The 16,948-nt window shown below is 47.2% G+C and overlaps 1 protein-coding gene across 1 annotated transcript in view; it reads right to left on the reverse strand.

Annotated features, from left to right (window-relative positions):
• The window catches only part of PLXNA4 (plexin A4), a gene marked incomplete at both ends in the record, with an annotated part of 373,504 nt that overhangs the window by 151,207 nt on the left and 205,349 nt on the right, over positions 1-16,948 (reverse strand). The window contains one exon of the mRNA XM_080701735.1: positions 12,562-12,693. Within this exon, the coding sequence (XP_080557861.1) occupies positions 12,562-12,693 (132 nt within the window). The remainder of the gene's footprint in view (positions 1-12,561; positions 12,694-16,948) is intronic.

Here is a 16,948-nt window from a genome sequence, read left to right on the forward strand (position 1 = left end):
ATGTAGGACATTGTGCATGCACTGATGCTTAGTCCTCTACTAAGGGGACCAACAGGAGAGCTCATTTCCATGGTGCTCTGCAGGTGTAAACCCCTTGTCTCTAACATCACTCACCTGGAAGCAAGGGAGCATACAGCTCCTGGTCCTGTGGACAAGAGAGGAGAGCTCTCTCTTGGACCTTTTCTGGTACCTGAAGGCAACCTCAAACATGAGCAGTGGTTTCTGACACAGAGAGGTGCTCAGGGAAGAGAGCTGGGAACTTTCTGGCCACTGGGATGGTGAGGAGCATCAGTACCTGCTCGTGCAGGCTGCGTGGCCAGAGGTGCCTGGAAGCGTGACTGACAGAGGGCACCTGGTCTGCGCTCTATCGCTTTTGTCACCAACACAACAACATCAGCATCAAGAACATCAGCATCAACAGTCTGAAAAGTGCAAGTACACAGTGGAGGAGACTCCAAGTCGCTTTCTCCAATGAGGGAGCAGAATGACAGAGAAAAATCCACAGAGCCCCAGCAAGGTAACGTAGCTCTCCATGATCAGGGAGGAGGACCAGGCTCCTGGCCCCCACATCCCTGGGAGATGCTTCTTGTATGCATCAAGGCGTCTGCACCTTTGTATTTTCAAAGGGGCTTTGAAACAGGTAGGAGGTGCAGGGAATCCTAGGTGGCGGCTGGTGGCTGGTGGCTGGTAACTGGAACTGAACTGGCCTTTGGCTACCAAGAAGAGGTTTGTCCAGGTGTTCCTGCTCTTGACAACAATACATTATTATCATTATCATTATCAATAACGTGATAATGATAACCACATTGTTGCCCACATCCACAACTTTCCAAGAGTCTGCAGCCTGCCAGGAAGCTTACCTATAGTAACCTCATTCTAAAAGTGCCAAAAGGTCATTTTATTGCTTGCATTTTGAACATGAAGAAACTGAAGCATGAACTGCTGGAACGAGTTGCTCTGGATGGCGGAGCTGGAAAATGCCAAGGCCAGAATGAAAAGCCAAGCTCATGGTCTACACCTGGACCCCTGGCTCCTATCTGCACATATTTCTGCATTCTGGTCATCCGTAAAAGCTACTACTCTTCCCTCTCATGGAAGTTCTGGGTTGAACTCAATGGCTTTCAGATGGGGAAGACTTCCCCACCTACATGAGTGGCCAATTAGAAATGCATCTATTGGGAAAGGGGTGGCAGGGGGGTGGGAGCATGCTCTTCCCTGCCCCGCCCCCTGTGGGTGGGGCTGGCACTGCCTGGCCTTTTGTGCACCCAAAGATGCTTCAGGTGTTCCAAAGGACTCTTGTCTCCACTTGCATCCAGCTGGGATCAAGGATGGATAAGCCAAGGGACCTCCTTTATTGGCCAAGGGGGCAAGTCACATGCTCACTGTGGTCCTCACCCCTCCCTTCTGCTGCCCCACCCGGCAGGGACTTTCACCTCCCACGGTGTGTCCTGGTATGTAAAAGTGTCATAAGAACTTCCCTGTTGGAAAAATGAGATGACGGGCAGCCTCTCTTGTCCCACGCAGAGTCCCCTGTTCCTCACAGAAGCCACTGCGATGGGAGCTGAGCCTGGGTTTGAGCTGGGGGTGTCTCCCAAATTGCTGTGTGATTCTGGACAAGCTGCTTACTTCTCTGGCTTTGTTATCTCCCCAGTTCCAGAGAGGAAAGGGGAAAAGCAACCTTGGGAAAGCTTCGAGATCCAAGAGCTAAGAGGCAATGAGAATCCAGGCTGCCAGCCCCGATGGGTTGCAGCAACTGGGACAGGAAACCAGCTCTCCTTCTATCTCACCCTGTCCCGCAATGGTGCAATAGAGATGTCCCGCCTTGACTGAGGAGGAAGGGATAAGAGGGACATCTCGGCGGTGACACGTGGGGACCTTTGGGATCGGCTCCAGACTGGCGGAAGGTGTCCACCTGAGCACAATTAGACGAATCACCGCAACAACTTTTCTTTGTGTGAATGCCGGAGGTGGCTCGGCTGCCTGTCACTCACATCTCAGGCCTGCACTTCAAGTTCACTCTCCCAGGAGCTATCAGACACGGGCCAGCCTGGGTGCCAGGAGCAAATGTCCAAACGGGCTTGTCACAGTGTCAGCCATCCTAACACAAACCAGAACCGACAACGAGGTTCCCCGCAGGGACAGAAGGAACCGTGGAGAGATGGCAACGTCACCATCAAACACACCTCATGCAGCCGAGCCGGGGACTCGGTACCTGTAGAGCTGAGGCTTGTTCTGGCAGAGGCCATAGACTTTGGCTGCAGAAGCCATCTCCACAGACCTCATAGATTGTTGACTTCACATTGGCTGCCCTAGAAACGTCTCTGCGAGGCAGGCTGGAGACAGGGAGGGACACGGAGGCCCTTCATGACACAAGATTCCTGGGCAGAGGATTGTAAACCTAGGTTCCTGAGCTCTAAGTAGCAGGAGTCTTTTTTGGTCCACAATCCAACACTTTCTCTTGAATTGTATTGTCCTCAGAAACTCTTAACATGGCAAAATTCCTGCCCACAGTCACGCTCTCTCACGTCTTCCCTCCCATAGGGTGGGCTAAACCATCACTCATCTTAGCTTTCAATCTCAATCCCCAAGCAAGGAACTCGAAACACACTTGGAAGACAGGGAAGGGGATGGGAGAACGCAGCCAGTTGTTCTTCCCCTCAAAGACCTCTCTACTTCTCTGTGATTTCACCTCTGAACACTGCCTAAAATTGCAGCCCTGAGCCAGGTGTGGTGGCTCATACTTGTCATCCCAGGACTTGGGAGGCGGAGACAGGAGGATTTCAGGTTTTGAGGTGAGCCTCCACAATTTAGCAAGATCCTCAGTAACTCAGGGAGACCCAAATTCAAAATAAAACATAAAAAATAGGGCTGGGGCTATAACTCAGATGTAGAAGGCCCCTGGTCTCTCTAACACACACACACACACACACACACACCCCACGGGGCAGCCTCGTTAACCCTACCAGTGCTTTGGATTCTGCTTCTCTGATCAGTGTCTCTTTCCTATAGCACTTATCACCTGCTAAGCTGGTTTACTATTGATTTATTTATTATGTTGATTGCTTCTTGGCTTGCTTCCTCTGGCTAAAATCACAGGGATATTTATCTGTTCTTCACTGTTGTATCCTTGGTGCCTTGGCTGGTGTCCAGCACATAGTAGGTGCTTAGTGAGTATTTTCTGAATAGATGCATGAGCCAGCTCTGGGTAATGTGTATAAAGCAGGAAGGTCCTGCCGCTGGGCCCTGCTTTCCCAGGAGACACCGCCTAGCCCCTGCAGGCCCCTGTGTCGTCCAGCTCATGACAGAGACCTCATTGCCAGCAGCTTAGAAGGAAGGGCAGGCTGTGAGTGTCCCCAGGCACCTGGAAGCAGACAGACCCACTGTCAACAGACACCATGAAAGATGGTTTTGGCCGAGGCGCTATTGAAAGCAGATCCCGAACATGCAGAAACATGTGCCGAGGCCCCAGCTTGCAGGAGGGAAGGGCTAGGGTGTGGGGTGGCAGAGATGTTGAAAGTGGCTGAGAAATCTGCCGTTTTCTCTGGGGCCTATCAGAGAGGACAGTCACTTTGTCTAGGGGACAGCTGCCTTCCCCTGTGGGGCTCACTCCAGGGCCCCGGGATGCCCGGCTCTGTCACCCCGTCTCCTCGTTTATCTGCCTCGCTGACATTTCCTCGCACTTTCCTCTCATCGGTTGGCAGGTTTTTATCACTGTGGTTTCAGTGTGTACAGGCAGTCCCGCGGGGCTACGGGGCTCTAGTAAAGATACAGTATGCACATACACACGCATGCGCACTGACAGAATGACAGACACACAAGCCAGGACAGATGTGGGGAAAATGAGAAATGTGTGTGTGCTGGTGTGTACACACACACACACACACACACACACACACACACACACACGAGAGAGAGAGAGATAACCAGAATTGTGCATGGGGACAGAAACAATAACATGGCACTGAAAGAGACAGGTGTATTCAAATGAAGTGGCATCCGCGCCTGGCGGCGTGCACACATACACCACAAGAAAAAAAGCGTGGATGGAGACAGCACTCGCAGAGTGAGAAACAGGCATGCGCACGGCCACCAAACGCAAACCATTGCCTGGCTACCATGTTGCACAATCTGCAAACAGTGGAACCAACAGTGAAGAGCCCAGTGTTCTCCAGCCACCAGGTGCCTTGCTCGGAGCTTTCTCTGCTCAGCATCTCATTTAATCCCCATCGCCCTCGTAGGAGATCACTTGTGTTTGCTATGTCTCCATTCTACAGAGGCAAATGAGGCCCTGTGCGACCCGAGGTGGGCTGCTTCTTCAGTGGCACCACCCTGCTCCCTCCTCTCTCCCTCTGCGCAGCCCCTACATCCTCAGATTCCCCCCTCAGGCCCCATCCTGGGTTGGTGCTCCTTCTGCCCTCCCGGCCCACTCTCCTCTGACTTCCTGCACCTTCAGTGTATTCTGCTCTTGGTTCACAAGTTCCTTCTTCAGGAGGAGTCTCAACAACATTGAAAAGAGCAGCCCACCATTCTCCAACACCACCTTATTCCTGGGTAACTAGTTTCGCTGTCCACTGTAGTCACTATTGTCTGATGCAAGCCGGGCATTCATTCTCTCAGGCACCCACTTGTCTGACCAGAAATAAGCCAAGGACAGGGACTTTAACTTGTCTTGCATGGAGCCCCTGGGTATCTAGAAGAGCTTTTGGTTCATAGTAGGTATTCAAAAGAAACAGTTGTTCAGTATTGAATGTATGAGGTGCTAGGGGTTAGTAATTTGTCTGGGGGTTACAGAGCCAGGAAAATGCTCTGTGCACATGCAGCTACATGTATTCACACACATGCACACACCTGCCTCTAACACTCATAGAACCCTTTCCTTCCCCTCCACCATCCCGCCATCCTTCCTCAAGCCAAGAGCAGCCTCTTTTATTTATTTATTTTTAGTTTTTTTTTATTGGTGCATACATCATACATCTTAATGGAGTACAAGATGGTAGAGGCATACATGCACACATCACTCAGCCCTTCCCCAGTTCCCACCCCATTCCCTCCCCTCCCTCCTTCTCATGCTTGGCTTAGTGATTGACTTTGATATGTTTGTGAATGTACATCATGTACATTAGGGCTCTTTTAGCATAAGAAGGGAGGAAGGCTGGACAGAGAAGAGCTCCAAACAGCAATGGATATTCGCTGGAATCTTCATTTTCCCGGGGAGGGGTAGCATTGAGGATTGAACTCAGGGGCACTCTACTTCTGAGCTATACCCTCTATACCCTCATTCTCGTTAATTTTTCTTTATTTTGAGATAGAGTCTTGCTAAGTTGCTCAGGCTGGCCTTGAACTTGCAATTCTCCTACCTCAGCCTCCTGAATAGCTGGGATTACAAGTGTGTACCACCACACCTGACTGGAATCTTCTTTCACTTTACAACCACCAAAGTTTGATGCAAAATATTTGAGCTTGTTGTCAAATTTCCTTCCCTGAGACTGAAGTGATGTAGAGCAAGGGATGGTAGAAACAGTAGAGGTCAGCGTCATCGTTCATAAAGAGCCTGGGACCAGAGGGCCTGAGGATCATTTGGAAGGCAGGGAAGCCCACATGGCAGAGAGAAATAGATCTCATATCCAAAGGTGTTCTTAACCAGACCCAGCATCCTGCTATCTCTCTCTAAGTCTTCTGCATCATCTCAGCGTAACTGAGCAGCAGAGGGCCCCCGAGGCAGGACCACTCTTCCACCCGAGTGAACGAGGCCCACCGCCCGCACTTTCACTCACATAACCACACAAGCATATGCTCTAAGTGGGGTCCTCTTCTAGGAGTGACCAAGAGAGACTTCTGCCCCCCAGAGACTTGTGTGCTAGTGCATAGAGATGGGCAATGAGCCAACAGGTGATTTTCAAAGTGTGCTGGGCCCTGGAGGAAGAAGCAAACCCACAGTGGTGGAAGGAATCACAACACCGTGGTCAGGAGAGCTTCAGACGGCGCTCGGCAGAGCCTCGCTGGCCGCGAGATGAGTGAGCTCAAACTGCAGGCTCCAGGGGCCACCACAGGAAGCCTGGAGGGGGTTCCCCGCAGGGGAGATGGGGATGGCAGAGGTCCCAGGCAGATGGGTGCTCAGCAGTTCAGGCACATGGTGGAGGCCCAAGTGCTGGTGCCAGGGGACAGGGTTACAAAATGAACTTGCCAAGCTGGGATGGGGGGGTCACAGCATAGGGCCATGGCTATGGCATGGGTTTTATGGCGAGGGCAACGGGAAGACACTGAAGGCAGGAGAGCCAGTGGGGACTCACTCAGCTCCCTTGTCTGAAGCCTCCGACTGTCACTCATCTGGTCTCTCTCTACCTGCCATTGGGCTGTTTCCCTCTGGCTTCGCCATTAGACATGATAACACAGCCAGAATGTCTTTCAGGTCACTGACTGACTACAGATCCCCAGAGACCCGATTGGGGAGCAGGGGTGTCTGTGAAGGGATAAGGTGAGGAAGAGCCTTCTTTGCCACCAGCTCTTTCTCTTACGCAGCGATTCCTGCTGGGAAACGTGCCCTTCCCTCTGATGTGGCCTCTGGGGCTATGATTGAGATGGCCACTCCATCGTGTTCAGGAACCAAGGGTTTACCCTTGTGCTGAGATCTGGGAACACAGATCTATTTTATGGTGGGTTTAGTGTCCAGTTGCAGGAGCAGCCAGAGCAGCACAATTGAAACAGGAGGCTCAAGGCTCTTAGCCATCTTCAGCTCAGATTAATTTGCTCCTTCGCTCATCCATTCAAGTCCTTGTGCTTCAAGTCCTTGTGTATTAGATACTGTTCTAGGCATCTGTGATAGAAAAGTGAACTAAAAAGACCCAAAAGGTCAATATTATTTCTACTCTCATGGCACTTATATTCTAAATGAGGAAGACATGCAATTAATAATACAATGAACAAATATATGAATCATAAAGCAAATTCAAAGAGACTGAGCACTATAGATAAAAATAGAGGGCGTGCTGTCTGCTGGGTCTGGGCAGAGTGTCTCTGGGGTATCAGGGATGGTCCCCAGTATGCAGAGACTCAAAGAAGAATCCTTGTAGCTATCTGGAGAGAATTCTAGGCCAAGGGAGTACCTAGGACAAAGATCCTAAGACAGGGGCATGCCTGACCTAACGGAGGACTGTCACTTAAGATATGTGACTGTGTCTGAGTGAGCAAAGGGAAGTGTGTGTATGTGTGTGTGTGTGTGTGTGTGTGTGTGTGCGCGTGGTGATGGGGAGTGGTGGGAGTGATGAGGTCAGCTATCTCAGCAGGACAGAACAAACTGGCTCTTGTAAGCACTCTGGCTGCTGGAGTGATTTGATCAGGGGAAACACAGACATGATCTAACTTAAACTTTAATAGATTAACTGCTTTATTGAGAAAAGACTGGAAAGATAAGGGAGAATAGTTAGAAGGGTTATTGCAAATATTCAGACTTGGTGCAGTACAGGTAGCAGGTGGGATATAGTCACATTCTGGAAATACTTTGTGCAGCCAATTAGATGTCTTGACACATTGGGTGTGGGATGAGGGATCAATAAAAGAGCCAAAGAAGAAGATGGTAAGGTTTCGGCACAAATGGCCTGGTCACTATTATGTGAGACGGGGATGATGCCAGCAGGTGCAGGGTAATAGGGAGGATGGTGAAGAATTCAGCCTTAGACAAGTTCAGTTGCACATCTGTGAGGTGCATGGTGGAGATGGCAGGGAAGCAGCTGGATCTGTGAGGCCGGAGTCAGGAGAGATCACGGGGATCCAAGAGGCATGAGCATCCAGGAGGAATCCAACGTCACGGAGCTGAGTTACATCGCTAAGGAATAAGAATTACATTAAGAGACTAGAGAAGACAGAACAGAAAGAGAGAGGGATGAAGAGCAGCCAAGGAGGTAACAGGAACTGCAAGGAGATGCCTGAGAAGGTCTTAGAAGCAACAGTTCAAAGCTGGCCAACTTTCCCTAAATTTAAATTACGACAGGGAAGAGCTGTGCTTCTCTGAGTCTCCACATTCAGTAGCTTCACCAAAGGAGCCATTGCGAGGATCGTTCTGATTGCTTTCACTATCGGACTCACTCAAGGGATAAAATCCCGCTGCCTGCCACCTGTTTTTACAAATAAAGTTTTAATGCACATGGCCCTGTTAGGCAGTTAGATAAAGGAGCAGCTGGGCTAAAATGGGACAAAACCTGAAGTACCTGAGGGAAGAAGTTAAACATGAATGAAAATAGCTGTGGTTAGAAAACCGCAGGGATCTCAAAAGGCTAATGCACCTGCAGGCCTCACTGAAACCTGCCTCCTGTGTGAAGGGGCGGAGACAATGCAGACTCCTAAGGTCACAGGGAGAGTGACCTTCCTAATGCATATGCATTAGGGGGAGGGGCCTCCAGTTAAAGAAAACTCCCCACCTGGAAGACTCCACCCCATTTTCCACTCCTGGAAACAAAGGGCTTCAGACCCTCTCTCTGGAGCATAACCTTCTTATCTTATGCCATTTCTCATCTCAAGGAAAGTGGCCCTTTCCTATCTGTCTGTCTGTCTGTCTGTCTCTCATAACCCAACCCTTCCTCTGAAATGCAACTCCTTTTTATCACAGCCTGCTTTTATTGCTCCCATGTCCTAAACAAACCTCTCCTATGCCCCCATTCATGCTTTCTGTGTAAGTTATTTCCATACAAAGGAGCAAGGCTGAGGTACAGCCCTATAATATTTATACTGAGTCGAGATCATCACCCTAATTTGTTTCCATATTGTCTCTAACAACATCAAGTTACAACAGCAGAGCCAAACAGCTGCAACAGGAGCCAGGTGGTCCCCAAGTCCCAAACCATTCACTAACTGACCTTTTACAGAAAAGTGTGTTGACCTTGAAAATAATCCACTGGCATTTAATACCATTAACAGCATGTCTTTCAGGATTCTTTAGGTTTTTGCCTCACGTGAAGAAGAAAATACTCTGAAGGTTACCTGGTATTGCTCTTGCATTATTTGAGCTCCACAAATGAGGCAAATCATCACTCTTATCCTTATTTACAAATGACCATGCTAAGATCCAGGGAAGATGAATGGCTTAGAAAAAGGTCACTCAGCCAGTAGAGGACAGGTCTGGGCTTCAGATCCAGGTCTTTGGATATAAAAATCCAACCTAGAGCAAATGCATCCACGTAACACACAGATGGCTTTGTGTAGATGTAGATGTAGAGTTTCACAAGTTTTAATCATTTGTTTTGCTCACTCAATATATTATATACAACCAGCACCTTAATGTATTACTATCTAAGAAACAAAGGAGGTTAATTAAAAAAAAGTAAGTTTATTTAAATAAAAAATAATTATGTAACAGGGATTCAGGACAAAGCAAAAGTCATGATGGCAATGTTCTGAGCTGAGTTACATTCTCCCCAAATCCATGTGTCCGGGCCCTGACACCCACCACTTCTGAGTGTGACTGTGTTCAGAGATAGGCTCTTTAAAAAGATGTTTAGTTACACTGAAGCTCTTAATCTAATCTGACTTGCATGTTTTTGAGAATAGCGAATGAGGATGTTTAGGGAAACAACAGGCAGCGTGCACAGAGAGGAAAGACCAGGTGAGGATCTAGCAAGAAGGTGGTGGGACACCTGGGAGCCAACAAGAGAGGCCTCCGAAGAAACCAGATGGGCCGAAACCTTGATCTCAGACTTCTAACCTCCCAAACTGTAATAAAATATATTTCTGTTGTTTGAGTGTCCTGGTCTGTGGCATTTTGTTATGTAAGCCTGAGTAGACTAATGTGAATGATAGGTCATCTAAAGTTTGGGAGCTTCTTTCTTGTTCTTAACTGTGGCCTTTCAGTGACTTCAGTTGGAAGTTAGAAATTAACATTAGCAATGGATAATTTGTGTTAGTCCTTCTCTCGTCAAATTCTGATTCAATGAAGTCTGTGGAGACTTATTGATTCACTAAAAATTCGTTGAGGCCCTATTGGTGAGGTTTGGGCTGACAAGCCATAAGGCAATTCTCAAGTGGGTAAGAGACAAGGGAGTCAGGGCAGACTGGAAGAGAAGAGCTTCTGAAGGATGTCTACAGGTCAGGAAGAGCTCAATGGGAAACATGGCAGCAGAGTGAAGGTGGAGGATAAAGCAGCACCAGCTAGTTGAGAAGGGAGGTGGGTGCCAGACCTGAAGACACCCTTGCCAGGCATACGCTCTCAGCCTGGACACTCCATCCTGCACAGTGTGCTGACACATCGTGGCCAAAGCTTGGTTTGGCAAGCCCCTGGGTATATGTGTCAAACTTCTCTTGCTCCTAGCTCTACTCTGCTACCCAGTCAGTGACGCAGGTCCTGGGTTCTTGGTGTGCCCTCCACTGGGACTAGATCCCTGCCCCTTGTCTGCCTTGGCCTTGATCTGGACTCCTATGCTCCAGAATCTTGGACAGCATTTGCCTGACTTCCAATATGGCCAGTGTCTGGGAACTCCTGACTCAGTGTCACAAACACAAGAGTCTCTGCATTCATCAAGTATACATTCTGGACCGGCCCTGGTGCTAGCATAGTATATGTGTTATCTCACTTGATTCATGGGACAGTATTGTCTGATATGGTTGTTACCTTCACATGATAATAGAAAGTCCTAACTTATAAAGAGTTCAGAAACTTACCTGAGACCACATGCAGTAAGCAGTAGAGCCAGGATCCATGCTCAGCTATTCTAATGCCAATGTCTGTGCATATAACCACTATACATCACTGCTACTCCTGGAAAGGAATCTACAAATCCAGGAGTCACCAGTATTGACCCAGGTAGTGGAGCTTTGGGATTGGGATTTGTGAACATCCATCTCTCTGAGGAGCACCTAGAGAATGGATGAATGCCCTGGCCCTCTACATTCCTGCCTTCCTTTCCTTTCCAATGTGCCATAATCCTCACATGCCTCACCACCAATCAGGGTGGGTACTGACCACAGCACCAGGGAAGAGGAGTTGGCCAAGGACCAAGAAACAAGCAGGAGTCCAGATGGGCACCTCAGGGGCAGGAGTGATGCCCAGAAATCTGACTCTGTTATCAGAGGGGGCTGCAACTTATATAATTAGCCTGGATTTTTATCTCTAGAAGTCTTTTCACATTTGAAGTGCCAGGTTCAGAAATCCTGGCTTTTAGGCCAGGCAAGAAATTCTGACATGCTCAATGCCTTATCTTGAGTCTTCTCTATATAATTCATTACACCAAGGAAGGCTGTTTCCCCTCAACTTCTGGGGTCTTGGAGATAGGTAAGGAGTGGAGAGTGGGGAATCCCATTTAATACAGTAAGGAATACAGAAAAAGGGACAGCTTCATCCCCAGCTGCCGACCCCATCACAGACATCTCCCCTCCCAGGGCAAAACTCCTCTCAGGCCTGCATCAGGCCATTTCCAAGCCATGACAGCCACAATGGGTTCAAGTGTGGGTGAAGCTGGGAGAACAGGGGAGCCTCATGCCTAGAGAAGATGTCAGAGAGCTCCTGGGGGGGTAGAGCTGCTGTGGGCTGCCAAGGCATAATGCACAAGCCCTGTGGGTGGCATAATGTGGAATTCATCTCCCCCACTCTGCAGAGAAGGGACAGGCAGAACAATCCAGACTCTGTCAGCAGAGTCCTCCAGAGAGTTTAGGTCACGCTGATGAAGATGAATATGAGGGAGATCTGTCCCTCATGGCTGTTGCCTCTGCCACTCAGAGCTGACACATCCATATTCATGGGCTGGAAGGACAACTCCCAGGGATGACAGGGCAGAGGCATGGCAGTGCTGACCCCATGCTTGGGGTAGGGCAAAACATTCAGGACAGTGAACTAAGGGACTCTAGAAAATATATTCAGCTATATGGAATTTCTAAGAGAGAACCTCTTCCTTTGTTGCAGACATAGAACTCCTGGTCTGAACTCAAGGACCCTCGGTGATGTTAGTTCTTAGCTGAGTTACAAAACCAAATTCAACTTTGCTGCTTCCTTCTCAGTATCAGCCAACAGTGATCACTTTGCCCTATCTGTTCTTGGTCTGGCTTCCTGGAATCTGCTGGAGGTTTGCCAAGAATTGTAGGTTCACATGGTGCCTCAGAACATATGCATTGTCTCCTTTTCCCACATAGACTCTGTTTTCTAATACTTTACCCATTTTGATGCTCTTTTAACTAGATTTTGTTGGCATTAAAGCTTGACCCAACACAGGCCTTTAGGATCAAGGAAGAGGACTTTGGTAGAAAATTCAACTTTGTGTAGGGAGATTAGAACCAAGAACTTGGGCATCTGTACCATGTTTCTTGAAAACAACATAAATGTTGGCCCTGGACCAACACACACCATAATTCTGAAGTTAGTGGATTTGTTCTAGACTCACGGATATTTTGATATTTCAAATGTTTCACTCCCTGTTACAGTACACTCAGCCTCAGTCCCCAGGCAGCATAACAGAAAGGATACACACTGAGCCAAATAAATCAAATCACCTTTCTGCAGCTGGCCTCCTGTGGGTCTCCATTGAGCCACAGGCAAGTATTTAGTTGCAACACAAATGTCTAGCAGAGCCCAAAGAGCCTTACCTGCCTTTCTGACATGATGTAGAGTTGCTCGTGGTCCTTGGAGAAGGCCATGTCCCGAAGAACCGGGCCAGGGTCTACCACCTGCACAGTCTCGTACTGCAGGGCGTTGCCCCTGGGCCCATCCACCCGGATCTGCAGAGAAGAGGAAGAGGCGAGCCAAGGTGAGTTCAGATCCCACACTGCCTGCAGCCCAGCTTCAGCATAGCAATCTTCCAACAGCCAAGGGGGAGACAGTGAGCTTGGTGGCCCAAGTCAAGCCCACCGTGAACTGTGGATGGGGATACTGCAGAGGAGGGGAGGGGAGACACCCAACTGGGCTTCAGCAAGAGCCTGTTCTTGGTCTTGCTGCCTCTTTAGGCCTCAGGCTGAAGTCTTTGAGGCCTTGCTGGGTTTTGGAGAAAAGGACAGTCTGCTACAAGGGAGAAGTCCGGAGATCTGAGAACTGAAATTGTCTCAGATCAGAGTGTCATCCTGTACCAGGAAGACAATATTATTTGCTACCCTTTGTTTCTAGAAAACAATCTTGTTGTAATGATGTTAGCTAAGTCTTTGAAGCTGCTACTTGGATATCATTACTGCATCCTGAAGAAAAACCATGCAAGGAACCATTCTCAGAGGTTTTGCAGCAAGGGGTGTCTTTTTGGCCATTGAAACCTTATACTTCAGGTTTTGGAGTAGATCTTGAACCCTGAGAGCTCATACAGGACCAATTCATATCCTGCAGAGACATGAATGTCCCAGGGTAGGGGATATGAGGATTACAGGAAAACGTGCTTGGGGTATGAGTTACCCTCAATTTTCCAGAAGTATTTAGCAGAAGAGATTATTCTAGAGCCATCACAAGTCTTTATAGAACTGCTGGGATCATGTGGAAACAACTGGAAGAGACTTTTGCCCATACTCTCCACCATGGAGAATGAACTAGAAAACACATGGGTGTCCCAAGCCAACTCAGTGCTTGTCTAGCCCCCATCTCTAGAGTCATCATGAGCCCGAATGCACAATTCCAACAGAACCACTGCCCAGTGCTAACAATACCACCCATGCATGTCAGGAACAAAATATACTCAGGATGCAATTAGGTGAGAGGCAGGGGCCCATGGACTTAACTAGATGCTATTAGTATAAAACTGAAAGGTACCCCTGATGGAGATTTCAAACACAAAAGTATAAAAACATAATATTTCAAAAATTTTCCTTTCTGTAGTTGTACTTAAAATTTTTAATATGTAGTTTTTAACCTCTCATGAGAGCAAGAGGAAAGAGTTATTTGGAGGAAGTAGATCACAAAAAAAAGGCGCCACATGAATGAATGACAACTGATGAAATCAGGTCACTGGAAAGTCTAATGGCTCTTGTTTTTGCTGAGTTCACCACACTGGGACACCAGATTATTTTGTGGTTTGTGTGTTGGATTTTAGGTTTGTTCCAGCCTTTCATTGTTTGATTTTTCTTTATGTTTGTTTATTTTTCATTTAAGCCTTATTTTTAAGCTTCCTAGACACCAGGTGCTGAGAGATAGGTCTGTACATGATTCCTATTGACATCATCCTCTCTATTCCACGTGCTTAGTGCTCATTTGTCATGGCTCACATGGCCCTTTTGAGCATCTCCTTCACCCTCTCTCACCTTCTGGGTGGAACTGAAACCCCTCTAGTTCCTAGAGCTGTTTTTGATGAGCACAGACAAACCACCTTGATCTCATTCTCTTGCCACAGTGATGTTTCAACAGGTTCCATCAGAGCAAGGCATGAATGCAAGATGAGGAAAGAGAAGACGTTTCATCCCTCTTGGTAGGGTTAAAGAAGCATATGGCTCAAAGGTCTTTTGGCAGCTTCCTTGTAACAAGAAGGGGAATTGGAACCAGGGAAGGTCAAGAACAGAGTTGGGGGGAAAAAAAAACTGGCCCAGTGATGACTTCACTGAGCCACTGAATCCAAATAACCCCAAAGTCTACCCATTATCTTGATTTTTCAGTTACTAAAAATACTTTCTTATTGCTAAAGCAATACAAAGGCTTAATTCTAGCTGATACAGTGATAATAGATAAGAAAAATAAGACCCAGTACGTTAAACAGCTAGCCTGAGCTATAAAAATCTCTGGGCAGAATTAAAATCCAGGTTTAACTCTGAAGTCCCTTTTTACATAAGAGAGGCCTTTTTTTTTTTTTTTTTCTGGGTGGTGGTATAAGTGTGTGTGTGTGAGCGGTCAAGTTTACTTCCTGGTGGGTGTATTCTAAAGGTAGAGGGCTGAAGTCAGGGTCAATCTCTGGTCTTTTCGATTCCAGAGACTTTCTCTAGTCATTCCTAATGCTGATGCTCACAAACACTTGTGCTTGGCAAATATTTATGTTTAACATGAATAAATAGATGAGTGAACTTAAGACTTCTCTTTGCTGCCTTCTGATTAATCTCATGAAAACAACAACAAAAACAAGTAAAATAATTAAAAAGCGAGTTCGGTCCTCCAAATTGAAATGCCTTAGATTCCCAGAATCCTCTTTCTTTGCCCACCCCCAAGCCACCAGATGTCCACACTGGCCATGACCTTTCTTAATCTGAATGAAATGAGAGCTTGTGCAAAACCAATTGGGATTACCACCCAAGTCTGACTGTGCAGTGATGGCTTGGCCTCCAGCCAGCTGGGCTTCAGCCCCAGCTGGGAGATGCCCCTGGAGTGGGAGCAGAGAGTGACACTGAGCGCCCTGGCTGGCCTCCAGGCCCCTCAGGCATCCAGCAGGAGCAGGCTCCTGCAGGGAATGCTGGTGGAACTAAGCTCCATCCAGTGCCCTTGGTCTGATCCCCAAAGAAAATTAGATTCAGTGCCTGAGTAGTCTTCTTTATCAATTGGCTCCTAGTTCCTGGCTCCTTTGGATGGAGTGAATATGTTGGATGTAGTGGGCATCAGAGGAAACCAGGTGACCTGGAGCTGAGACACAGAAGTGTATGAGGGAAGAATCAGGAGACACCAATGGGTGTCTATAAGCCTGGCCTTCTGTGTCCTTACCCTCTACACTCTGCCCAACTGAGAAGGAAGTTAGAAAGGTGTGTCCTTCTCTCCTCTCTTACCCACAGCTTTCCACAAAACAGCTTTCTACAAAACAGAAAGGAGATACTCATTTTTCCATCTCCTTAAAGAATCTTGTGAAGACATGAATAGAAGTTTATGGTGGAATTTGTTGAATGTTTAATGGACATCCCTGGATGGTCAGACTTGGTTGGTAATCCTGATAGGTTTTTAGGAACTGTCATTTCATTCATATCAAGAAAGGTCATGGCCAGTGTGGACATCTGGTGGCTTAGACTTGGTGATAAGAACTATGGGAATTCAAGGTATTCTGATTTGCAGGGCTGAATATCTCTGTCTTTAATTCTCTTACCTGATATTTTTGTTGTTCTTGTTGCTGTTTTCACAAGTTAGCTCTTGGACCGTTACATAGACAAATAACAACAAAAATGGCCCTTTATTGAATGGTGACTATGTCTTAGGCATTTACATTTTATAACGCTGCAAAGTGAGCATTAATAGTTTCCCCACTTGCAGGTGAGGCACAGAAGTTAAATGATCTGTTCAAGGTCACATGTCTTTTGAATGGCAATACTTGAATCCACACCACGGTCTGACTGTTCTGGGTTTCTGAGTTTATAAGTTATGCCAACATGCTTCTGAGTTTACAATTTATGTCCAAGCTTCTGAGTTTACAAGTTATGCTAACACCCCCGCTGAACCAGGTCCTATTGGTTATATAAATATGCATCCTGCAAAGGAGTCCAAGTAGTCAATGTTAAGCAAGTATCACCCTGGGGCTGGTGGAGAACCATGTCTTTATCTACTGCAGGTCTTCTGGGATAGGAATATGCATATGAATGAAGATGCTATTGTAAATTTTCAAAATAATGAGCCTTTATATTTTTGTTTTATACTTTGCAATTTCTCAAATAACATAGTCTTATCTAATGGCTGTAAAATTTTTATGATGTTGACTGCCAGCATAATCCCTTGTTTTACTGATGATGCAACTGAGATGGTGCTGTTCTTGCCGAGATCAATGGTAAACCAATGTCAGGCTGGACTAGAACCCAGCTCTCCTGATTGCTAGCTCAGCACTTGCCTCTTAGCTATTTAGTTTTTCCAAAAGCCTTTGACAAGGTTCCACATGAAAAGGTATTTAAAAATAATGAGTCTCCATGGGACTTCGGGCAGTTTGGCCAAGGAAGAAGAACCAACTTGGAGACAGACAGCAAAGACATGTTTCTGCGTAAAGAAGTAGAAGTGAGAACTCCCCAAGCACCAGCCTCACCACTATTCTTATTTGATAATGTTTATAAGTGGTCTGTAGGAGGGAGCAGGAAAAGTTGAAGATGATTCTAAGTTTTTGAGGATAGA

This window comes from Muscardinus avellanarius, assembly GCF_963383645.1.
Source record: "Muscardinus avellanarius genome assembly, chromosome: 9".
In the NCBI taxonomy this organism is placed as follows: domain Eukaryota; kingdom Metazoa; phylum Chordata; class Mammalia; order Rodentia; family Gliridae; genus Muscardinus; species Muscardinus avellanarius.